The 18317-nt window shown below is 40.8% G+C and overlaps 2 protein-coding genes across 3 annotated transcripts in view; one reads left to right on the forward strand and one right to left on the reverse strand.

Annotated features, from left to right (window-relative positions):
- Window positions 1-11783, forward strand: part of cep68 (centrosomal protein 68) — a 45508-nt gene extending 33725 nt beyond the window's left edge. For both annotated transcript variants that reach the window (XM_073051235.1, XM_073051236.1), the window contains exons 5-6: window positions 2410-2576; window positions 10937-11783. In XM_073051235.1, the coding sequence (XP_072907336.1) occupies window positions 2410-2576; window positions 10937-10960 (191 nt within the window). In that variant the 3' untranslated portion in view covers window positions 10961-11783. The remainder of the gene's footprint in view (window positions 1-2409; window positions 2577-10936) is intronic.
- A 705-nt stretch (window positions 11784-12488) lies between these two features.
- Window positions 12489-18317, reverse strand: part of LOC140730572 (ras-related protein ORAB-1) — a 30324-nt gene continuing 24495 nt past the window's right edge. Inside the window, exon 6 of the mRNA XM_073051237.1 lies at window positions 12489-13756. Within this exon, the coding sequence (XP_072907338.1) occupies window positions 13559-13756 (198 nt within the window). The 3' untranslated portion in view covers window positions 12489-13558. The remainder of the gene's footprint in view (window positions 13757-18317) is intronic.

The raw sequence follows: 18317 nt of genomic DNA on the forward strand, positions 1-18317 counted from the left end.
CCTCCTACACATCTTCAATGGCTACGTGATATTATGTCGTATTTAAATTTAGAAAAGATCCGCTGCTCAGTCTTAAATTTGAAACAATCTTTTTATGATATCTGGGGACCTTTCCTAAATTACTTTTCCAATTTATAAAGTTTTAACAGTGCACAGACTTTTATGTATATTTTTATCTTCTTAAGCAAATATGTTTTTTTTTCTAATTATCCATTATCATCCATCAGCTTTTTTCTTTGGTAGTTGGTAGGGGGTTGACTATTTTTATATAAAAAATTTCTTTTATGATGTATGACCTATCTTTAAATTTTTGATTACAGAGTGGTATACCTTCTTATGTGTTATGCTATAACATTTTGATCAATTTTATTACAATATATGAATGTACACAAGTTATATTGAGATGTATCTATTGTTACGAACCCCGTAACTGGGTTACTTACCAGCAAAGATAGAGGTGTCCGTTGGAGTCTGATGATACTATTTTTAACAGTATTTATTAGCAAAAATACACAAAAATAATATCAATGCAGATATACAGATAATATACGTCGTCAATACTAAACCTAAAAGTGCGGGTATAATAGTAATCAATAAGAAACAAGCTCTATCGTCGTCTAGGGGATAATGAATTGTCCGATGGAAATCTAAAGTTCATTTCAGTTCATACAGGCTGCAGCCATTTGTTCGTCGCTGTGTTGCAATTGTTGGAGAGCGAGAGAGAAAGAGAAAAACTTGCCGCCTTTCCTTGGTACGATCTTGATCCGTATCCGTCCTTTAGCTAGACCGTTCAGTGGAGGACTCGCCACCCAGGCAAGGATGGACACACACACAAGCCCCCCACCGGTCTCGTACGTTTCTCCTGGTGTGTCAAAGAGGTTTTTCCCCAGACCCGTCTTTTTATCCTTACTCACGGGGTCTCAGATGTCAATCAGGTTGGGATGATGCAATCCCTCAACCAGACCACTCTGGTTGTCCCCTGAGGGGTTTCAATGAATAGTACAGTACTCAATACACAATTCCTTCTCCAAGAGACAATAGCAGTAATCAGTGGTTCCGTTCTGCTTATGTTAGGAGACATTCCAAACCTTGTGTATTCTGCGGTGTCTATAACAACTGCCTTTGCTGTCATCCTGTGTCTCTCCCATTACTGACATGCTGTGTATCTCTCTCATTTCCTGGGTCTCATACCCGAAATACTAGCGATCTTGCGATTCTCAAAAAGGAGGGGGTGACTTTGCACCCTTCGGCCCCTCAGAGTTGCTCCACATTTGTAACACTATGTGTTGCACTCTGTAAATCTTGTTTTTTTTTCTTCTGAATAAAAATATTGTAAAAAGAATAATAACCCTGATTCTGAAAGCTGTGAGATGTAGAAGACTTTGCACAAGAATGTGGAGTCAATATTTCCTCTTATGAGAGAATGTAGAATTTGCTGAGGGTATGAGGGGATGTCAGCCATGTAAAAGATTTTTATTGTTGTGAACTTTTGGAAATGTCTTCCTCAAAGGGCAATGGAAGCAGAGCCTTTACTGTTTCTCTGTATGAGCAAGAGAGTAAATGGTTGGGAGGATTTGATGGGAATATTGAAGTTGCTCTTGGATAAGTCATGATCTTATTGAATGACAGAGCAGGTTTAGTGGGCCTTTTCCTTCCTCAGTAACATCATGGTTGGTATATATTCTAACTGCATTCACCTGGCACAGATCTGTAAACTTAGCATTATGTCCACTGTGTACATTTGTACAAAGGTTGAGATGGTCAAATCCTTTTTGTGGGAGTGATATTACAGTAGGATCTTGCTGGTAGTTATTGCTGTCACGCAATTTGAAATCCTGAAAATATGATGAATGGAAAAATCAGGGAAAATGGCCAGATTTTTACTCTTTAGTAACAAATCCATTTGAAAGCTAGTGGAATTCACTGACTTCTGCCCCCAGAATGATGCACTTTAATGTGTCAGTACATTCCATGGTACTTCAAAAGCATAATCAAATGCAGTGAACTCTGAAGCAAACAAGAAGTGGTAAACTAAGGATGTTTTCAGAAGGGTCTTTAGATGAGCTGGTGTTATGAGAGAGACTGCAAAGTGAACAGTTTTGAGGAGACCCAAGGAGTGAAGTGGTAAAATATTTTTGTTAGCTCTTTGTATCCTGAAGTTAATTACAGACAATGGAATACTTTTGAACTAAAATACTGTTGCAGTCAGGAGGCATTGCAGTCAATTACATTACAGTAATGTTTTAATTGAAGATGTTATAATCTGCATAATAATTTTCAATGTAATTAAATAATCCCCAAAAATGTGCTGTATATTTAGTCTAGTAGCTATTCCAACATCCAAATTTTAAGTGTTTTATAGCAATGAGGACTATTATTTTACCCCTGAACATTCTGCTGTCATTTTAGTTCTTAAGGATACACTCAAATTGATAGCAAGACAATCCAGGCGGCTCAATGGACATGCTACACGTCTGTATTCATCTGTTCTCACGGCAATGAATATGGTCAAAGATGACTTGGAGACCAAGCAACACGATCTTGAAGCTGCTGGCTTGGAGAGGCAGTTGTTAACGGTAAGGAAACATCTAACTACCATTTGAAAGTGTCGCATATATTGTGGGATTGTGGCAAATCTCTTTATTTGCTGTCAGTGTATCAGTTGAGCTGAATTCCCTAGGAGAAAAAACCCTTTCGTTAAAGTTGAGGACTAGGATATGTGCATTTTAAAATACAATATTTTGGATTAGAAGATGTAAGAATCTGGGGAATTAGCTTAGCTTTAAAGATATATTGATTTTTTTTTCATTTATGTTTGTCTCCTGGTGATGCATTTGTAATGCTTTGTAATTTGTGATTCCTTTGGTGATGGACTTGCATTTTTGTGAAGTTCATGCAAAGACTATGTTTGAGATTGAGATTTTTTTGTACAGAGAATCAGAAAATGTGGATGGGTTGCATATGTTGAATCGATGCAGCTAATGATCTGCCTTGAAGGGTTGTTGGCTAGCTTCTACTCCAGCTGTGTTGGTGACTAGACCTTTCAAGTGGGGAAAATTGAGCTCTTATTACAAACTGTGATGGCTAGTCCACATCACAGCTTGTAACGTGCACTGAATATACCCAGTGAATGGGGAACATCTATCAATTTTGTCTCTGAGACACGTTGGTATTTTTCTGTCATGAGGTGCCATTGAAGAGTACAAAGCTGCACTGAGCTTTGCTCGAAAGCAGAAAACCCTGAAAACAATGAAGACAACCATGACCCACTACAATTTGCCTACAGCCAAAAGAAGTCTAGGGTGGATACCATCTCCGTGGACCTACACTCACTACTGGAGTATCTGGAGAGTAAAGACACCTACATCAAACTTTTGACTACATTTCTGCCTTCAGTGCTATTACTCCAAGCAAACTTATCACCAAATCCCGGACTCTGGGAGTTAATGCCTCCCTCTGCAACTGGATCCTTGACTTTTTGACTTTCCGACTGATGGATTTATTTATTTATTTTTACCTTTTTTTTCTTCTATAATCATGTATTGCATTGAACTGCTGCTGCTAAACATGGAAACATAGAAAACCTACAGCCCAATACAGGCCCTTCAGCCCACAAAGCTGTGCTGAATGTGTCCTTACCTTAGAAATTACCAAGGGTTACCCATAGCCCTCTATTTTTCTAAGCTCCATGTACCTATCCAGGAGTCTCTTGAAAGACCCTATTGTATCCGCCTCCACCACCGTTGCCAGCAGCCCATTCCACGCTCCCACCACTCTGCGTTCTTTTTTTTAAAAAAAACTTACCTCTGACATCTCCTTTGTACCTACCTCCAAGCACCTTAAAAATGTGCTCTCTTGTGCTAGCCATTTCAGCCGTGGGAAAAAGCCTCTGACTATCCACACGATCAATGCCTCCCATCATCCTGTACACCTCTATCAGGTCACCTCCCATCCTCTGTCACTCCAAGAAGACAAGGCCGAGTTCACTCCACCTGTTCTCATAAGGCATGCTCCCCAATCCGGGCAACATCCTTATAAATCTCCTCTGCACCCTTTCTATGGTTTCCACATCCTTCCTGTAGTGAGGTGATCAGAACTGAGCACAGTACTCCAAGTGGGGTCTGACCAGGGTCTTGTATAGCTGCAACATTACCTCTCGGCTCCTAAACTCAATCCCAAGGTTGATGAAGGTCAATACACCGTATACCTTCTTAACCATAGAGTCAACCTGTGCAGCAGCTTTGAGTGTCCTGTGGACTTGGACCCCAAGATCCCGCTGATCCTCCACACTGTCAAGAGTCTAACCATTAATGCTATATTCTGCCATCATATTTGACCTACCAAAATGAACGACCTCACACTTATCTAGGGTTTAACTGCTACTTCTCAGCCCAGTTTTGCATCCTATCAATGTCCTGCTGTAACCTCTGACAGCCCTCCACACTATGACAACACCTCTAACCTTTGTGTCATCAGCAAATTTACTAACCCATCCCTCCACTTCCTTATCCAGTTCATCTATAAAAATCATGAAGAGTAGGGGTCCCAGAACAGATCCCTGAGGCACACCACTGGTCACTGGCCTCCATGAAGAATATGACCCGTCTACAACCACTCTTTGCCTTCTGTGGGCAAGCCAGTCCTGGATCCACAAAGCAATGTCCCCTTGGATCCCATGCCTCCTTACTTTCTCAATAAGCCTTGCATGGGGTACCTTATTAAATGCCTTGTTGAAATCCATATACACCACATCTACTGCTCTTCCTTCATCAATGTGTTTAGTCACAACCTCAAAAGATTCAATCAGGCTCGTAAGGCACGACCTGCCTTTGACAAAGCCATGCTGACTATTCCTAATCATATTATGCCTCTCCAAATGTTCATAATTCTGCCTCTCAGTATCTTCTCCTTCAACTTGCCAACCATTGAAGTTAGACTCACTGGTCTATAATTTCCTGGGCTATCTCTACTCCTTTCTTTAATAAGGGAATAACATCTGCAACCCTCCAATCCTCCGGAATCTCTCCCATCCCCACTGATGATGCAAAGATCATTGCCAGAGGCTCAGCAATCTCCTCCCACAGTAGCCTGGGGTACATCTCATCTGGTCCCAGTGACTTATCCAACTTGATGCCTTCCAAAAGCTCCTGTGCATCCTCTTCCTTAATATCTACATGCTCAAGCTTTTCAGTTCGCTCTAAGTCATCCCTACAATCGCCAAGATCCTTTTCCATAGTGAATACTGAAGCAAAGTACTCATTAAGTACCTCTGCTATCTCCTCTGGTTCCATACACACATTTCCACTGTCACACTTGATTGGTCCCGTTCCCTCACATCTTATCCTCTTGCTCTTCACATACTTGTAGAATGTCTTGGGGTTTTCCTTAATCCTGTCCGCCAAGGCCTTCTCATGGTCCCTTCTGGCTCTCTTAATTTCATTCTTAAGCTCCTTCCTGCTAGCCTTATAATCTTCTAGATCTCTATCATTACCTAGTTTTTTGAACGTTTCGTAAGCTTTTCTTCTTCACTAGATTTACAACAGCCGTTGTACACCACAGTAACTGTACCCTACCATCCTTTCCCTGTCTCATTGGAATGTACCTATGCAGAACTCCATGCAAATATCCCCTGAACATTTGCTACATTTCTTCCATAAATTTCCCTGAGAACATCTGTTTCCAATTTATGCTTCCAAGTTCCTGCCTCATATGAGGGAAAGCCTTATATTTCCCCTTACTCCAATTAAACACTTTCCTAACTTGTCTGTTCCTATCCCTCTCGAATGCTATGGTAAAGGAGATAGAATTGTGATTGCAGGTTAACAAATATCACGACACATGCCGATGATAATAAACTGGATTCTGATTCTGACAAACAGATCACAATCAGTAACGAGAAGCATCAACACCTCCACCAGGATTATTGTAAACACTGGTGATCCATAAACTGAGTCCTCAGCCCCCTACTCGACTCCCTGCACATTCACGCTGCATTGCCAGATCCTGCTGTAACCATTTACAAGTTTGTAGTGGCCTGCATCTTAAATATTCTGGAGGAAATCAGCAGGTCAGGCAACATCTATGGAAATAAACAAACAGTTAATGTCTCAGGCTGAGACCCTTCTTCAGGACTGAGAAGGGAGGGAGAGACACCAGAATAACAGCTGAAAGTTGAGAGGTGGAGCCAGGTGGGTGGGAAAAGTCGACAGCTGGAGAAGAAGGAATCTGAAAGGAGAGGGGAGTGGATGATAGGGGAAGGGAAAGGAGGGGATCCAGGGGGTAGTGAAAGGCAGGTGAGAAGTGGTTAAAAAGTCAGAGTGGAGAATAGAGGAAGACAGGGGGAACCTTTTTACCAGGGAGAATTCAATATTTATGCCATCCGTTTGGAGGCTACCCAGATAGAATATAAGGTGTTGCTCCCCCCACACTGAGGGTGGCACAACAGGAGGCCATGGACCAATTTGTCTGAATGGGAATTGGAATTAAAATGTTTTGGCCACTGGGAAGTTCCACTTGTGGCGGATGGAGCAGAGGTGCTCGATAAAGCAGTCCCCCAATTTAGGATCTCACCAATGGAGAGGAGGCCACATCAGGAGCACTGGACACAATAGATAACTCCAGCTGATTCAGGAGTGAAGTGTTGCCTCATCTGAAAGGACTGGTTGTGGCCCTGAATGGAGGTGAGGGAGGAGGTGAATGAACAGGCGTAGCACTTAGGGATAAGTGCCTGGAGGAAGACTAGAAGGGAAGGATGAATGGACAAGGGAATCATGGAACAAGCAATCCCTACAGAAAACAGAGGGATGGGGAGGTGAAGTTGTGTTTAGTGGTGGGATCCGTTTGGAGACGGCAGAAATTGTGGAGAGTGGGGTGTTGGATGCAGAGGCCGAAAGGGTGGTAGGTGAGGACAAGAGGAACTGTTTCACTGTTATGGCACTGGGAAGTTGGGGGTGAGCATGTGTGTTTGGGAAATGGAGGAGATGTGGGGGAGGGCAGCAACAATAGTGGAGGGATGGCTGTTCTTTGAAGGAAGACATCTCTGATAACCTGGAATGGAAAGCCACATACTGGGGACAGATGCAGTGGAAGCCAAGGAACTGAGAAAAGGGAATAGAAATTTTACAGGAGATAGGTTGGGAAAATGTGTAGTCAAGAGAGCTGTAGGAATATAAAAGACGTTTGTTGACAGTTTGTCTCCAAAGATGGAGTACAGGAATAAGGTAAAGAGCTTAGTGACAGTGTCATGTCAACAACATACCCTCAATATCAACCAAAGAGCTAGTCATTTTCTTCAGAAAGAGGGGGTGATGCTCATGCTCCTGCCAACATCAACAGTGTTAAGGTTAAGAGCTTCAAGTTCCATGGTGTGATCATCACCAGTAGCCTGCCCTGACCCAACCACGATGTCACGGTGCACAAGGCTCACCAATGCCTCTAATTCTTCAGGAGGCTAAAGAAATTTGGCATGTCTCCTGATTCTTGCCAGTTTTTATCAATGCACCATAGAAAGCATTCTGTCTGGTTGCATTATAGCCTAGGATGACAACTGCTCTGGGTGTGACCGCAAGAAACTGCAGAAAGTTGTGAACACAGGGCAGCACATCTTGGATAGATTCCAAGATTTTGTTTTTTTTTCCATTTGATTTTCCTCTTTTGTCTTGGTTTATGATGTACATTGTCTATTTCCTTTAAGAAATCAAAACTTCCATATAGGTTGATCTGGCTTTGCATTATTATGTTGATAGTGAAATTATGCAAAACCTCCAGATGAACTGGTATAGTTTTGCATTGTCGTTAGATCTAAAGCAACTAAGTTCTACAATTGCAGTGGCAACTTAACAAATTTTGAATATAGAACATTAAAGCACAGTACAGGCCCTTCAGCCCACGATGTTGTACTAACCTTTTAACCTACTCTAAAATCAGTCTAACCCTTCCTTCCAATTTTCTGACATCCACATGCTTAATGTATCTGCCCCTGGCAATGCATTCCACAGCCACCACTCTAAAGAGCTTACATCTGACATCTCCCTCCCTCTGTACTTACCTCCAGTCACCTCAAAATTATGACCCTCTTCAGTCGAAAACATCAACTGTTTATACCTTTCCAAAGATGCTGCCTGACCTGCCGAATTCCTCCAGCATTTTATGTGTGCCCATTTGTATTTGCCATTTTGAATATACGGGGCAGAGGGAGAGAAATCAGGTCATTTGGCCCAACTAATTTGTGAAATTGTTTGTACATTTCCTCATCCTTTCTCTACTTTAGGATAGAGAAGTTCAACCCTGTTCAATGTTGTACCTATAGTTTTATTTTAGTTTTGGGTTTACAGGATTTCACCTATTTTCCTTCAGTATAAAATTCACCACAAGGTGGCTGCTTTGATAAATGGAGTCAGATTCCACTTTGTTAATTATGAACTGGAAATGATGATTAAGCTGGTTATAGCTTGCTTACTGTGTGTTATTACTGGAGTGCTTCTCCCTACGGCCTTCTCTGAGAAGTAGGGAGATAAAACATACTACAATAATAATAAGCAGTAGGAAAGCTACACAAAGAAAATCGGCAGGTCAAAATAATTGAGATAACGTTATTCTGCCCTTTTGATCTTTACTTAAACTCAGTGCAGTGCATTTGCATGTGGTTAGGGAAGGATATCCTGTTTGCTCAAACAGAAAAGAGCACATTTCCATTGTGCAGCCATCATGACTTCCAAACTAACAACCACATGAAACCCCCAAGGGGTCTCAGCCCAAATTGTCAATGATAATTTCCCTCCATCGATGCTGCCTGACGTGGAGTTCTTCCCACATTTTGTGTGTGTTGCTCAATAAAACCCTAGCCTGCTTCTCAGCAAATCCTTGTAAATACATTTCAAATTTATGTCATTGAATCCCCTTGGTTAAAGAACTTGAGTATGACAAATACTTCTTTGAAACTCCTGTCTCAGCAAGGACCTGGACCCATTGCAATTTGCTTTTCTCCACAATAGGTCAATGGCAGATGCAATCTCCATGGCTCTTCACATGGCTTTAGATCACCTAGGCAACACATACACCTATGTCAGGATGCTGTTCATCGACTATAGCTCAGTATTTAATACCATCATTCCCACAATCCTGATTGAGAAGTTGCAGAACCTGGGCCTCTGTACCTCCCTGTAGTTGGATCCTCGACTTCCTAACCAGAAGACCACAGTCTGTGCGGATTGATGATAACATATCCTCCTCACTGACGATCAAAACTGGCACACCTCAAGGGTGTGTGCTCAGTCCACTGCTCTACTCTCTCTAAATCCATGACAGTGTGGCTAGGCATGGCTCAAATACCATCTGCAAATTTGCTGACGATACAACCATTGTTGGTAGAATCTCAGGTGGTGACAAGAGTGGGTACAGGTGTGAGATATGCCAACTAGTGGAGTGGTGCTGCAGCAACAACCTGGCACTCAACATCAGTAAGACGAAAGAGCTGATTGTGCATTTCAGGAAGGGAAAGACGAAGGAACACATACCAGTCCTCAGAGGGATCAGAAGTGGAGAGAGTGAGTAGCTTCAAGCTCCTGGGTGTCAAGATCTGAGTTCCAACATATTGATGTCATGATAAAGAAGGCAAGACAGCAGCTATACTTTATTAGCCATGTCAACAAATACACTTAAAATCTTCTATAACTGTACCGTGGAGAGCATTCTGACAGGCAACATCACTGTCTGGTAAGGAGGGGCTACTGTACAGGACTGAAAGAAGCTGCAGAAGGTTGTAAATCTAGTCAGCTCCATCTTGGGCACTAGCCTACAAAGTACCCAGTGAGTACCTAGGGAGTGGTGTCTCAGAAAGGCAGCGTCCATTATTAAGGACCTCCAGCACCCAGGGCATGCCCTTTTCTCACTGTTACCATTAGGTAGGAGGTACAGAAGCCTGAAGGCACACACTCAGCCATTCAGGAACAGCTTCTTCCCCTCTACCATCCAATTTCTAAATGGACTTTGAAGCTTTGGACACTACCTCACCTTTTTTAATATACAGTATTTCTATTCTTGCACACTTTTAAATATATTCAATATACATAACTGATTCACATTGTTTTATTTATTATTATTATTTTTCTCTCTCTGCTAGATTATGTATTGCATTGAACTGCTGCTGCTAAGTTAACAGATTTCACGTCACATGCCAGTGATAATAAACCTGATTCTGAAAGGAATTCCACTGGAGGGCAGCATAGAGTACAAGTCTATGATTCACAAACTTAATTCACCTTCATTGAAAATCTAGAATGCTGTTGGCGATGGAAAAACTCTTTTCAATAGTGTCTCGGGGCATTAAATAATTTTACAATATAGAAAATTACTTTTCTGACATACTCAATTTACTAAAAGATTTTTAAAAATAGTTTTGGAGATTCTCCAAGATTTCAAACATTGAAAAAACATGAGTATATTTGCTTCTATTCTGAAGCAATATGATAACCTAAATGAACTGCTTCATTCCACAGCAAAACAGTTTAACATTTCCAGACCTGTAATTCAACAAGAGTGGGGATTCGGAACTTTAATTACTCAATAATTTAAACTTTTTTTTGGCTTAATTGATGGTGTGTTTGAAATTGCAATCTAGAAGAGCTAAGTGTGTCTGAATAGCTTCATTGGAACTAGGTTTTTTTTCACAGCTGTTGTACCAGTGGAAAACAAGATGTTGAGATCAGTTTACCAACATTCCCTTTTGCTATTCATTTCATCATGTGAATTAATGTTTATCATTTTCAAAGCCTCAGTGCCAGTGTATTTATAGATGTGTACTTCATTTCAGACCGGTTTGTATGTTTTTACTTATGACAAATGTAATACTATGCCAGAGTGATCAGTGGTCTTTAAATTATGATTCATTTACAGGATATGCTACCATTACTAAATTATGTATAATTTTATTTTTTAGACTGAAGATTGCAAGTGGTGTTGAGGAATATGTCTGAAATCACATGAACTTAGATCATCCAAATTAAAATCGTGAGCAATGGAATGTTGAAGCTCCTGGTAATTCAAGTTTGAGGTGTTTCGCATTTATACATACCACTTCCTGCAATTAACTTCCACTTTTTATGCAGGCAAGTGCTCTGTTTACTATCAATGCTATAATTTTATTTAAAACTTCTGAATTTGTCAAATTCATGTTGACCAGAGGTAAATGGCTTATTTTTTTTAATGTTTTAAATACTAACAGTAACACATCCTATTGGTAGCCAACACTATGTAAAGAGTGAATTTCCAGATGCATGCTACTGAGAATTCCATATGATGCACCACCCCCTATTTGTTCTGAAAACAGTTTTCTGTTGGAAACTTAAAAATCAATAGTGTTCAGTAAGTCTGATTTACATAGGTTTAGTTTAAAAACTAGTTCTCCTGTGCCAGAATTCCTTGCGAGATGGACAAAAATGAAAATGGCAAAAGATTGCTGCTTGTCTTTGCTTCAAACCATTTTCCTACAAGGAAAAAATCTGTGGCATAATTATCAGATCACTGTTTGATGCAGTAACCAAATAACACCACCATTTTTCACCACAAAGTGGAAGATGTTGACAGTTTGTGCTAAGTTTGATATTTGATCTTGTACAATTTCCTGCAGCATCTACATTTTCTGCATTTGTTACAACACTATTTACAACTTCAGTTTTGTATGGTTATGCTGGTAATTTTTTTAAAAACAATCAGTTTGCTATGTATTGTGGTTCATTGTAACCTTTAACTTTGCAGTGCTGTTTATTAAAATATTTTCTTTCTAATTTAGTAGTCAATAGATTTTAAAAAGGAGAGAACATACATTTCCAGCTTTATGAAACAAAGAAAAACTCATGGAACTACATAAAATTGGTTTTCCCCGAATAAATTTCTATAATGATTCAGCAATTTAGAATTAAGCAGTGAAGTCTTGACATTCTCTAAAGACATTTACCTATCAAAAGAATCCGAATAAGATTAGTACAGCAAACTACAAGAGTAGTTATATTCCTAAAAGTGACAGAGCAGATTTGAGAGATCGAGTAGTATATTATTTTGGTAATGGTGCTCCTAATCTCCAAAAATGAGCTGAACCTGGACCTGTGTAGATATAAACTTAACATGGGAATTGTGAAAGTAGTTTAGTACAAAATAAGATGGTAGGCACTTGTAGGTAAGTGAACTAGCAAATCTTATGGTTCAATGCACTCAGTTATTCCTATTAGGGAAACAGTTGCAGTACAAGGATTTTTTTTTTTTTTAGCAACTTCCATGTGTTTCTATCATAGAAACATAGAAAATAGGTGCAGGAGTAGGCCATTCGGCCCTTCGAGCCTGCACCGCCATTCATTATGATCATGGCTGATCATCCAACTCAGAACCCTGTTACCACCTGCAAATACAAGTAGAAAATGTATGGAATCAAAGATGAATACCTACCAAAGTTTACAATGAATGTTTACAAATAAATCAAGAAATATGGAGGAAAGTGCCATTAAGCATTTTATTTAGAATGAGTAAAAATAAATTTGAATTAAATCACCCTTCACCATGCTTAAAATATTTTAAATTATATGGGTCCCTAAACTAGTTCTAAAATGAAATGGTTAACATGCCTGATACAGTAACTTCCTGCAGAAAACCTAGTATCCAGATGTAGTTTCCAAAATTGCACAAGAATAAATGAAATTCACTTGTAAAGTGTGATCTGGTTGGAGCACCTTTTCAATGAGCAAATGTCCCAATGCTCACATATGCCATTTATAAATACAAGCCATTTTTCAAGGCAAATGGGAATCATAACCAGTGATCTACAGACCAAAAACTATCATCCACAACCAAAAATCTACAGTGAGATACAAATGAGATATGCAGAATAAATTAAGACAGTTAAAGCTCTGCAGCAATTAAGCTCATTGTCTTGCAGATCTTGAAGCTTTGTGGACCATTCTATGCCACCACGTTAGTTCTAAATTAAGTATAAGTACAATATTATTAAACATTTCAGTTGTTTTAATGTTATACATGTGCAACAAATTACAATATCCTGCAGCCACAAGTTATATGCAGAGAATATGAAGGTAATGCAGTGTAATTTTTGTATCTCTACAGAAAGTACTAGCAAAAATCAGATCTGACATAACATTACTAAATTTTATTGATGGCAATAAGACAAAAACACTGTGCTGCTTGATGAGCAATGGCTAAACTTCATCTTCAGAGATCCATCTAATGCTGACATTTAAAACATGCCATTATAAACAAAATCATTTTTATAATATAAACCAACTGCATGAAAATCTGCTAACATGAGATTTATGCACATTATTTATTAATGACCTGCACACTTTAAAGTTTAAAACAGTTCTGAAAATGAAGTTAGACTTGTTGGAAATTCCAGCCAGTACTGGCTTCTCAGTGCCTGATTGTGTGTCTTGAAGAGGGAGCAGGGAAGAGGAAAGGGAGCAAGTCTGCAGTAGTGTGGCTACATACAGTACAATTCAGGCAACATTTCTTACTTTTGGGCCTTTTACATCAAATTTGGAGATTGTGAAAAATCTTAGCAGCAACCCCCACTAGACGACTTGACTGGTGTGCTTTGGATATTTACGTTTGACTTTTCAGAACCACCAGATGTAGCTCCAGGCCCCATTCGTTTTTTAATCTCAGCGGCCATCGTCATGAAGGCTTGTTCTACATTTGTTGCATTCTTTGCGCTGGTTTCCAAAAATGGGATCCCAAGGGAGTCTGCAAATTCCTGTTAACCAAGGGAAGAGGTCCATAAATTTACTATTAAGTTTGTGTCTATTTCACTACTACAGAGTTGATCAAATTAATTTTGTATCTGAATTTTGTTAGCACAACTCTTTTCACAGCATTAACAACCATGTACTGAACTACAAAACAGCATTTCCAAGACATGTACTCATCACCATGCAACACTTCAGAATACAAATTTACTCCATTTGATAACACCAAACGATAGTATGGGTTCTTCGGTAAGCTTCTGCAATATACTAATGTGGCTATTTCAAAAATTGTGCCTTCTATGAAATGGATTTAATGCTCGATGGGAAAAGTGGATGTTGCAGTAGGTGTCAGTCCCAATGGTGCTTTCAATACAAAAGACATCTCACTCACAAGGGCTTTAACAATCTTGATATAAAAGAAGTTTGGTCTGGCAAAGCAGCCATCGTCAGAGCTTGAGAAAGAGAGGATTCGCGGGCTTTTCTAGTTTTTTAAACAGCCAACCAATTGGGAGCGGAGGAGCTGAATACAGCCGGTCATCTAGCACACTATAAAAGAAGTTTCGTCTAGTGAAGCGGCCATCGTCAGAGTGGAACGGCTTTGGCTCAACAGGCTTCGGAATGAACAGGCAGAGGCGAGGGTAGGTTCTGGTAAGTTGTTGTTGTGTTTTTTTTCTCATTCGATTTCTTTTTTAACTAGTAAGTTTAGAGAGAATGCCAGGCAGGATGTTGGAATGCTGCTCTTGCAGGATGTGGGAAGTCAGGGAGACCTCCGGTGTCCCTGACAACGACACCTGCAAGAAGTGCATCCAGCTGCAGCTCCTAACGAACTGCGTTAGGGAACTGGAGCAGGAGCTGGATGACCTCTGGATCATTCGGGAGAATGAGGAGTTCATAGATAGTTTCAGGGAGGAAGCTACACCAAAGGAGCAGGGCACAGGTAATTGGGTTACCATCAGGCGAGGGAAGGGGAAAGTGCAGGCTGAGCAGGGTTCCCGTGGCCATTCCCCTCAACAAGTATACCGATTTGGATACTGTTGGGGGATGACTTATCTGGACAAGCTGCGGCAGCTGTATCTCTGGCACTGAGTCTGGTTCTGCAGTGCAGAAAGGAGGGTGGAAGAAGAGGAGAGTAGTAGTGATAGACGTCTCGATAGTTAGAAGTACTGACAGGAGGTTCTGTGGTCGTGACAGAGACTCCAGGATGGTTTTTTGCCTGCCATGTGCCAGGGTCAGGGATGGCTCTGATTGTGTGCACAGCATTCTGAAGTGGGAGTGTGAGCAGCCAGACGTCATGGTACACACCAGTACCAATGACGTAGGAAGAAAGAGTGAGGAGGTCCTGAAGAATGAGTATAGAGAGCTTGGTAGGAAGGTAAAAAGCAGGACCTCGAGGGTGGTAATCTCAGGATTGCTACCTGTGCCACGTGCCAGTGAGGGTAAGTGTAGGATGAACACGTGGCTGAGGAACTGGTGTAGGGAGCAGAGTTTCAGATTTTTGAATCACTGGGACCTCTTGGGGCAGGTAGGACCTGTACAAGAAGGACAGGTTACACCTGAACTACAGGGGGACCAATATCCTTGCAGGGAGGTTTGCTAGTGCTGTTGGGGAGGGTTTAAACTAGATTTGAAGGGGGATGGGAACCAGAGTGCCAGAGCAGATAGTGGAGCAAGGGTGAAAATAAATTATGTTAAATGTTCATGCAAAGTCAGAAATAGAAGGGTTATGTGTGGTGGTAATAATCTTCTGAGGTACGTCTATTTCAATGTGAGGAGTATTGTGGGGAAGGCAGACGAGCTGAGGGCATGAATTGACACAGGGAATTATGACATTATAGCCATTAGTGAAACTTGGCTTCAGGAGAGGCAAGACTGGCAGCTTAATATTCCAGGGTTCTGATGTTTCAGACGTGATAGAGGCAGAGGGCTGAAGGGTGGTGGGGGAATGGGTGGCATTGCTAGTCAGGAAAAATGTTACAGCAGTGCTCAGACAGGACAGAGAGGGCTTGTCTACCGAGGCCATATGGGTGGAGCTAAGAAACAGGAAAGGTATGACCACATTAATGGGGCTGTGTTATAGACCACCCAACAGTCAGCGAGAATTGGAGGAGCAAATCTGCAGAGAGATAGCAAACAACTGCAGGAAACAAAGTTGGGATAGTAGGGGATTTTAATTTTCCATGTATTGATGGGGACTCCCATACTGTTAAAGGTCTAGACGGGTTAGAGTTTGTAAAATGTGTTCAGGTAAGTTTTCTAAATCAATGTATAGAGGTACCAACTAGAGAGGATGCAATATTAGATCTCCTATTAGGAAACGAGTTAGGACAAGTGACGGAAGTGTGTGTAGGGGAACACTTTGGGTCTAGTGATCATAACACCATTAGATTCAACTTGGTTATGGATAAAGATAGATCTGGTCGTTGGGTTAAGGTACTAAACGGGAAAAAGGCCAAATTTGAAGAAATGAGAAAGCATCTAAAAAGTGGGATTGGGATAGATTGTTCTCTGGCAAGGATGTGATTGGCAAGTGGGAGGCCTTCAAAGGAGAAATTTTGTTAGTGTATAGTTTGTATGTTCCTGCCAGGATTAAAGGCAAAGTGAATAGGAATAAGGAACCTTGGTTTTGAGGGATAATGGAAATCTGATAAAGAAGAGAGAGATGTATGACAGGTATAGACAATAAGGAGCAAATAAGGTGCTTGAGGAGTATAAAAAGTGCAAGAAAATACTTAAGAAAGAAATCAGAAGGGCTAAAAGAAGACATGAGGTTGCTTTGGCAGTCAAGGTGAAGGATAATCCAAAGAGCTTCTACAGGTATATTAAGAGCAAAAGGATAGTAAGGGATAAAATTGGTTCTCTTGAAGATCAGAGTGGTCGGCTATGTATGGAACCAAAAGAAATGAGAGATCTTAAATGGGTTTTTTTTGCATCTGTATTTACTAAGGAAACTGGCAAGGAGTCTATGGAAATATGGCAAACAAGTAGTGAGGTCATGGTACCTATACAGATTAAAGAGGAGGAGGTGCTTGCTGTCTTGAGGCAAATCAGAGTAGATAAATCCCCAGGACCTGACAGGGTATTCCCTCGGACCTTGAAGGAGACTAGTGTTGAAATTGCAGGGGCCCTGGCAGATATATTTAAAATGTCGGCATATATGGGTGAGGTGCCGGAGGATAGCTCGTGTTGTTCCGTTGTTTAAAAAAAGGCTCTAAACAAGTAATCCGGGAAATTATAGGCTGGTAAACTTGACGTGAGTAGTAGGTAAATTACTGGAAGGAGTACTAAGAGATAGGATGTACAAGTATTTGGATACATAGGGACTTATTAGGGAGAGTCAACATGGCTTTGTGCGTAGTAGGTCATGTTTAACCAATCTATTACAGTTTTTCGAGGTTACCAGGAAAGTAGATGAGGGGAAGGCAGTGGATGTTGTCTACATGGACTTCAGTAAGGCCTTTGACAAGGTCCCGCATGGGAGGTTAGTTGGGAAGATTCAGTCACTAGGTATACATGGAGAGGTAGTAAACTGGATTAGACATTGGTTCAATGAGAGAAGCTAGAGGGTGGTAGTGGAGGATTGCTTCTCTGAGTGGAGGCCTGTGACTAGTGGTGTGCCACAGGGATCAGTGCTGGGTCCATTGTTATTTGTCATCTATATCAATGAACTGGATGATAATGTGGGAAATTGAATCAGCAAATTTGCTGATGATACAAAGATTGGAGGTGTAGTGGACAGTGAGGAAGGTTTTCAAAGCTTGCAGAGGAATTTGGACCAGCTGGAAAAATGGACTGAAAATGGCAGATGGAGTTTAATGCAGACAAGTGTGAGGTATTGCACTTTGGAAGGACAAACCAAGGTAGAACATACAAGATAAATGGTAGGACACTGGGGAGTGCAGTAGAACAGAGGGATCTGGGAATACAGATACAAAACTCCCTAAAAGTGGTGTCACAGGTAGATAGGGTTATAAAGAGAGCTTTTGGCACATGGCCTTTATAAATCAAAGTATTGAGTATAAGAGTTGGAATGTTATGGTGAAGTTGTATAAGACATTGGTGACGCCAAATTTAGAGTATTGTGTGCAGTTTTGGTCACCTAATTACAGGAAGGATATAAATAAGGTTGAAGAGTGCAGAGAAGGTTTACAAGGATGTTGCTGGGAGTTGAGAAACTGAGTTACAGAGTAAGGTTGAAAGATTAGGACTTTATTCCATGGAGCGTAGAAGAATGAGGGGAGATTTGATAGAGGTGTATAAAATTATGATGGGTGTAGACAGAGTGAATGCAAGCAGGCTTTTTCCACTGAGGCTAGGGGAGAAAAAAACCAGAGGACATGGGCTAAGGGTGAAAAGGGAAAAGTTTAAAGGGAACATTAGGGGGAGCTTCTTCACACAGAGTGGTGGGAGTGTGGAATGAGCTGCCAGTTGTAAAGTGGTGAATGCAGGCTCACTTTTAACATTTAAGGAAAACTTGGACAGGTACATGGATGAGAGGGGTATGGAGGAATATGGTCTAGGTGCAGGTCAGTGGGATTAGGCAGAAAAATGGTTCGGCACAGCCAAGAAGGG

The sequence above is a fragment of the Hemitrygon akajei genome, chromosome 7, assembly GCF_048418815.1.
Source record: "Hemitrygon akajei chromosome 7, sHemAka1.3, whole genome shotgun sequence".
Taxonomy (NCBI): domain Eukaryota; kingdom Metazoa; phylum Chordata; class Chondrichthyes; order Myliobatiformes; family Dasyatidae; genus Hemitrygon; species Hemitrygon akajei.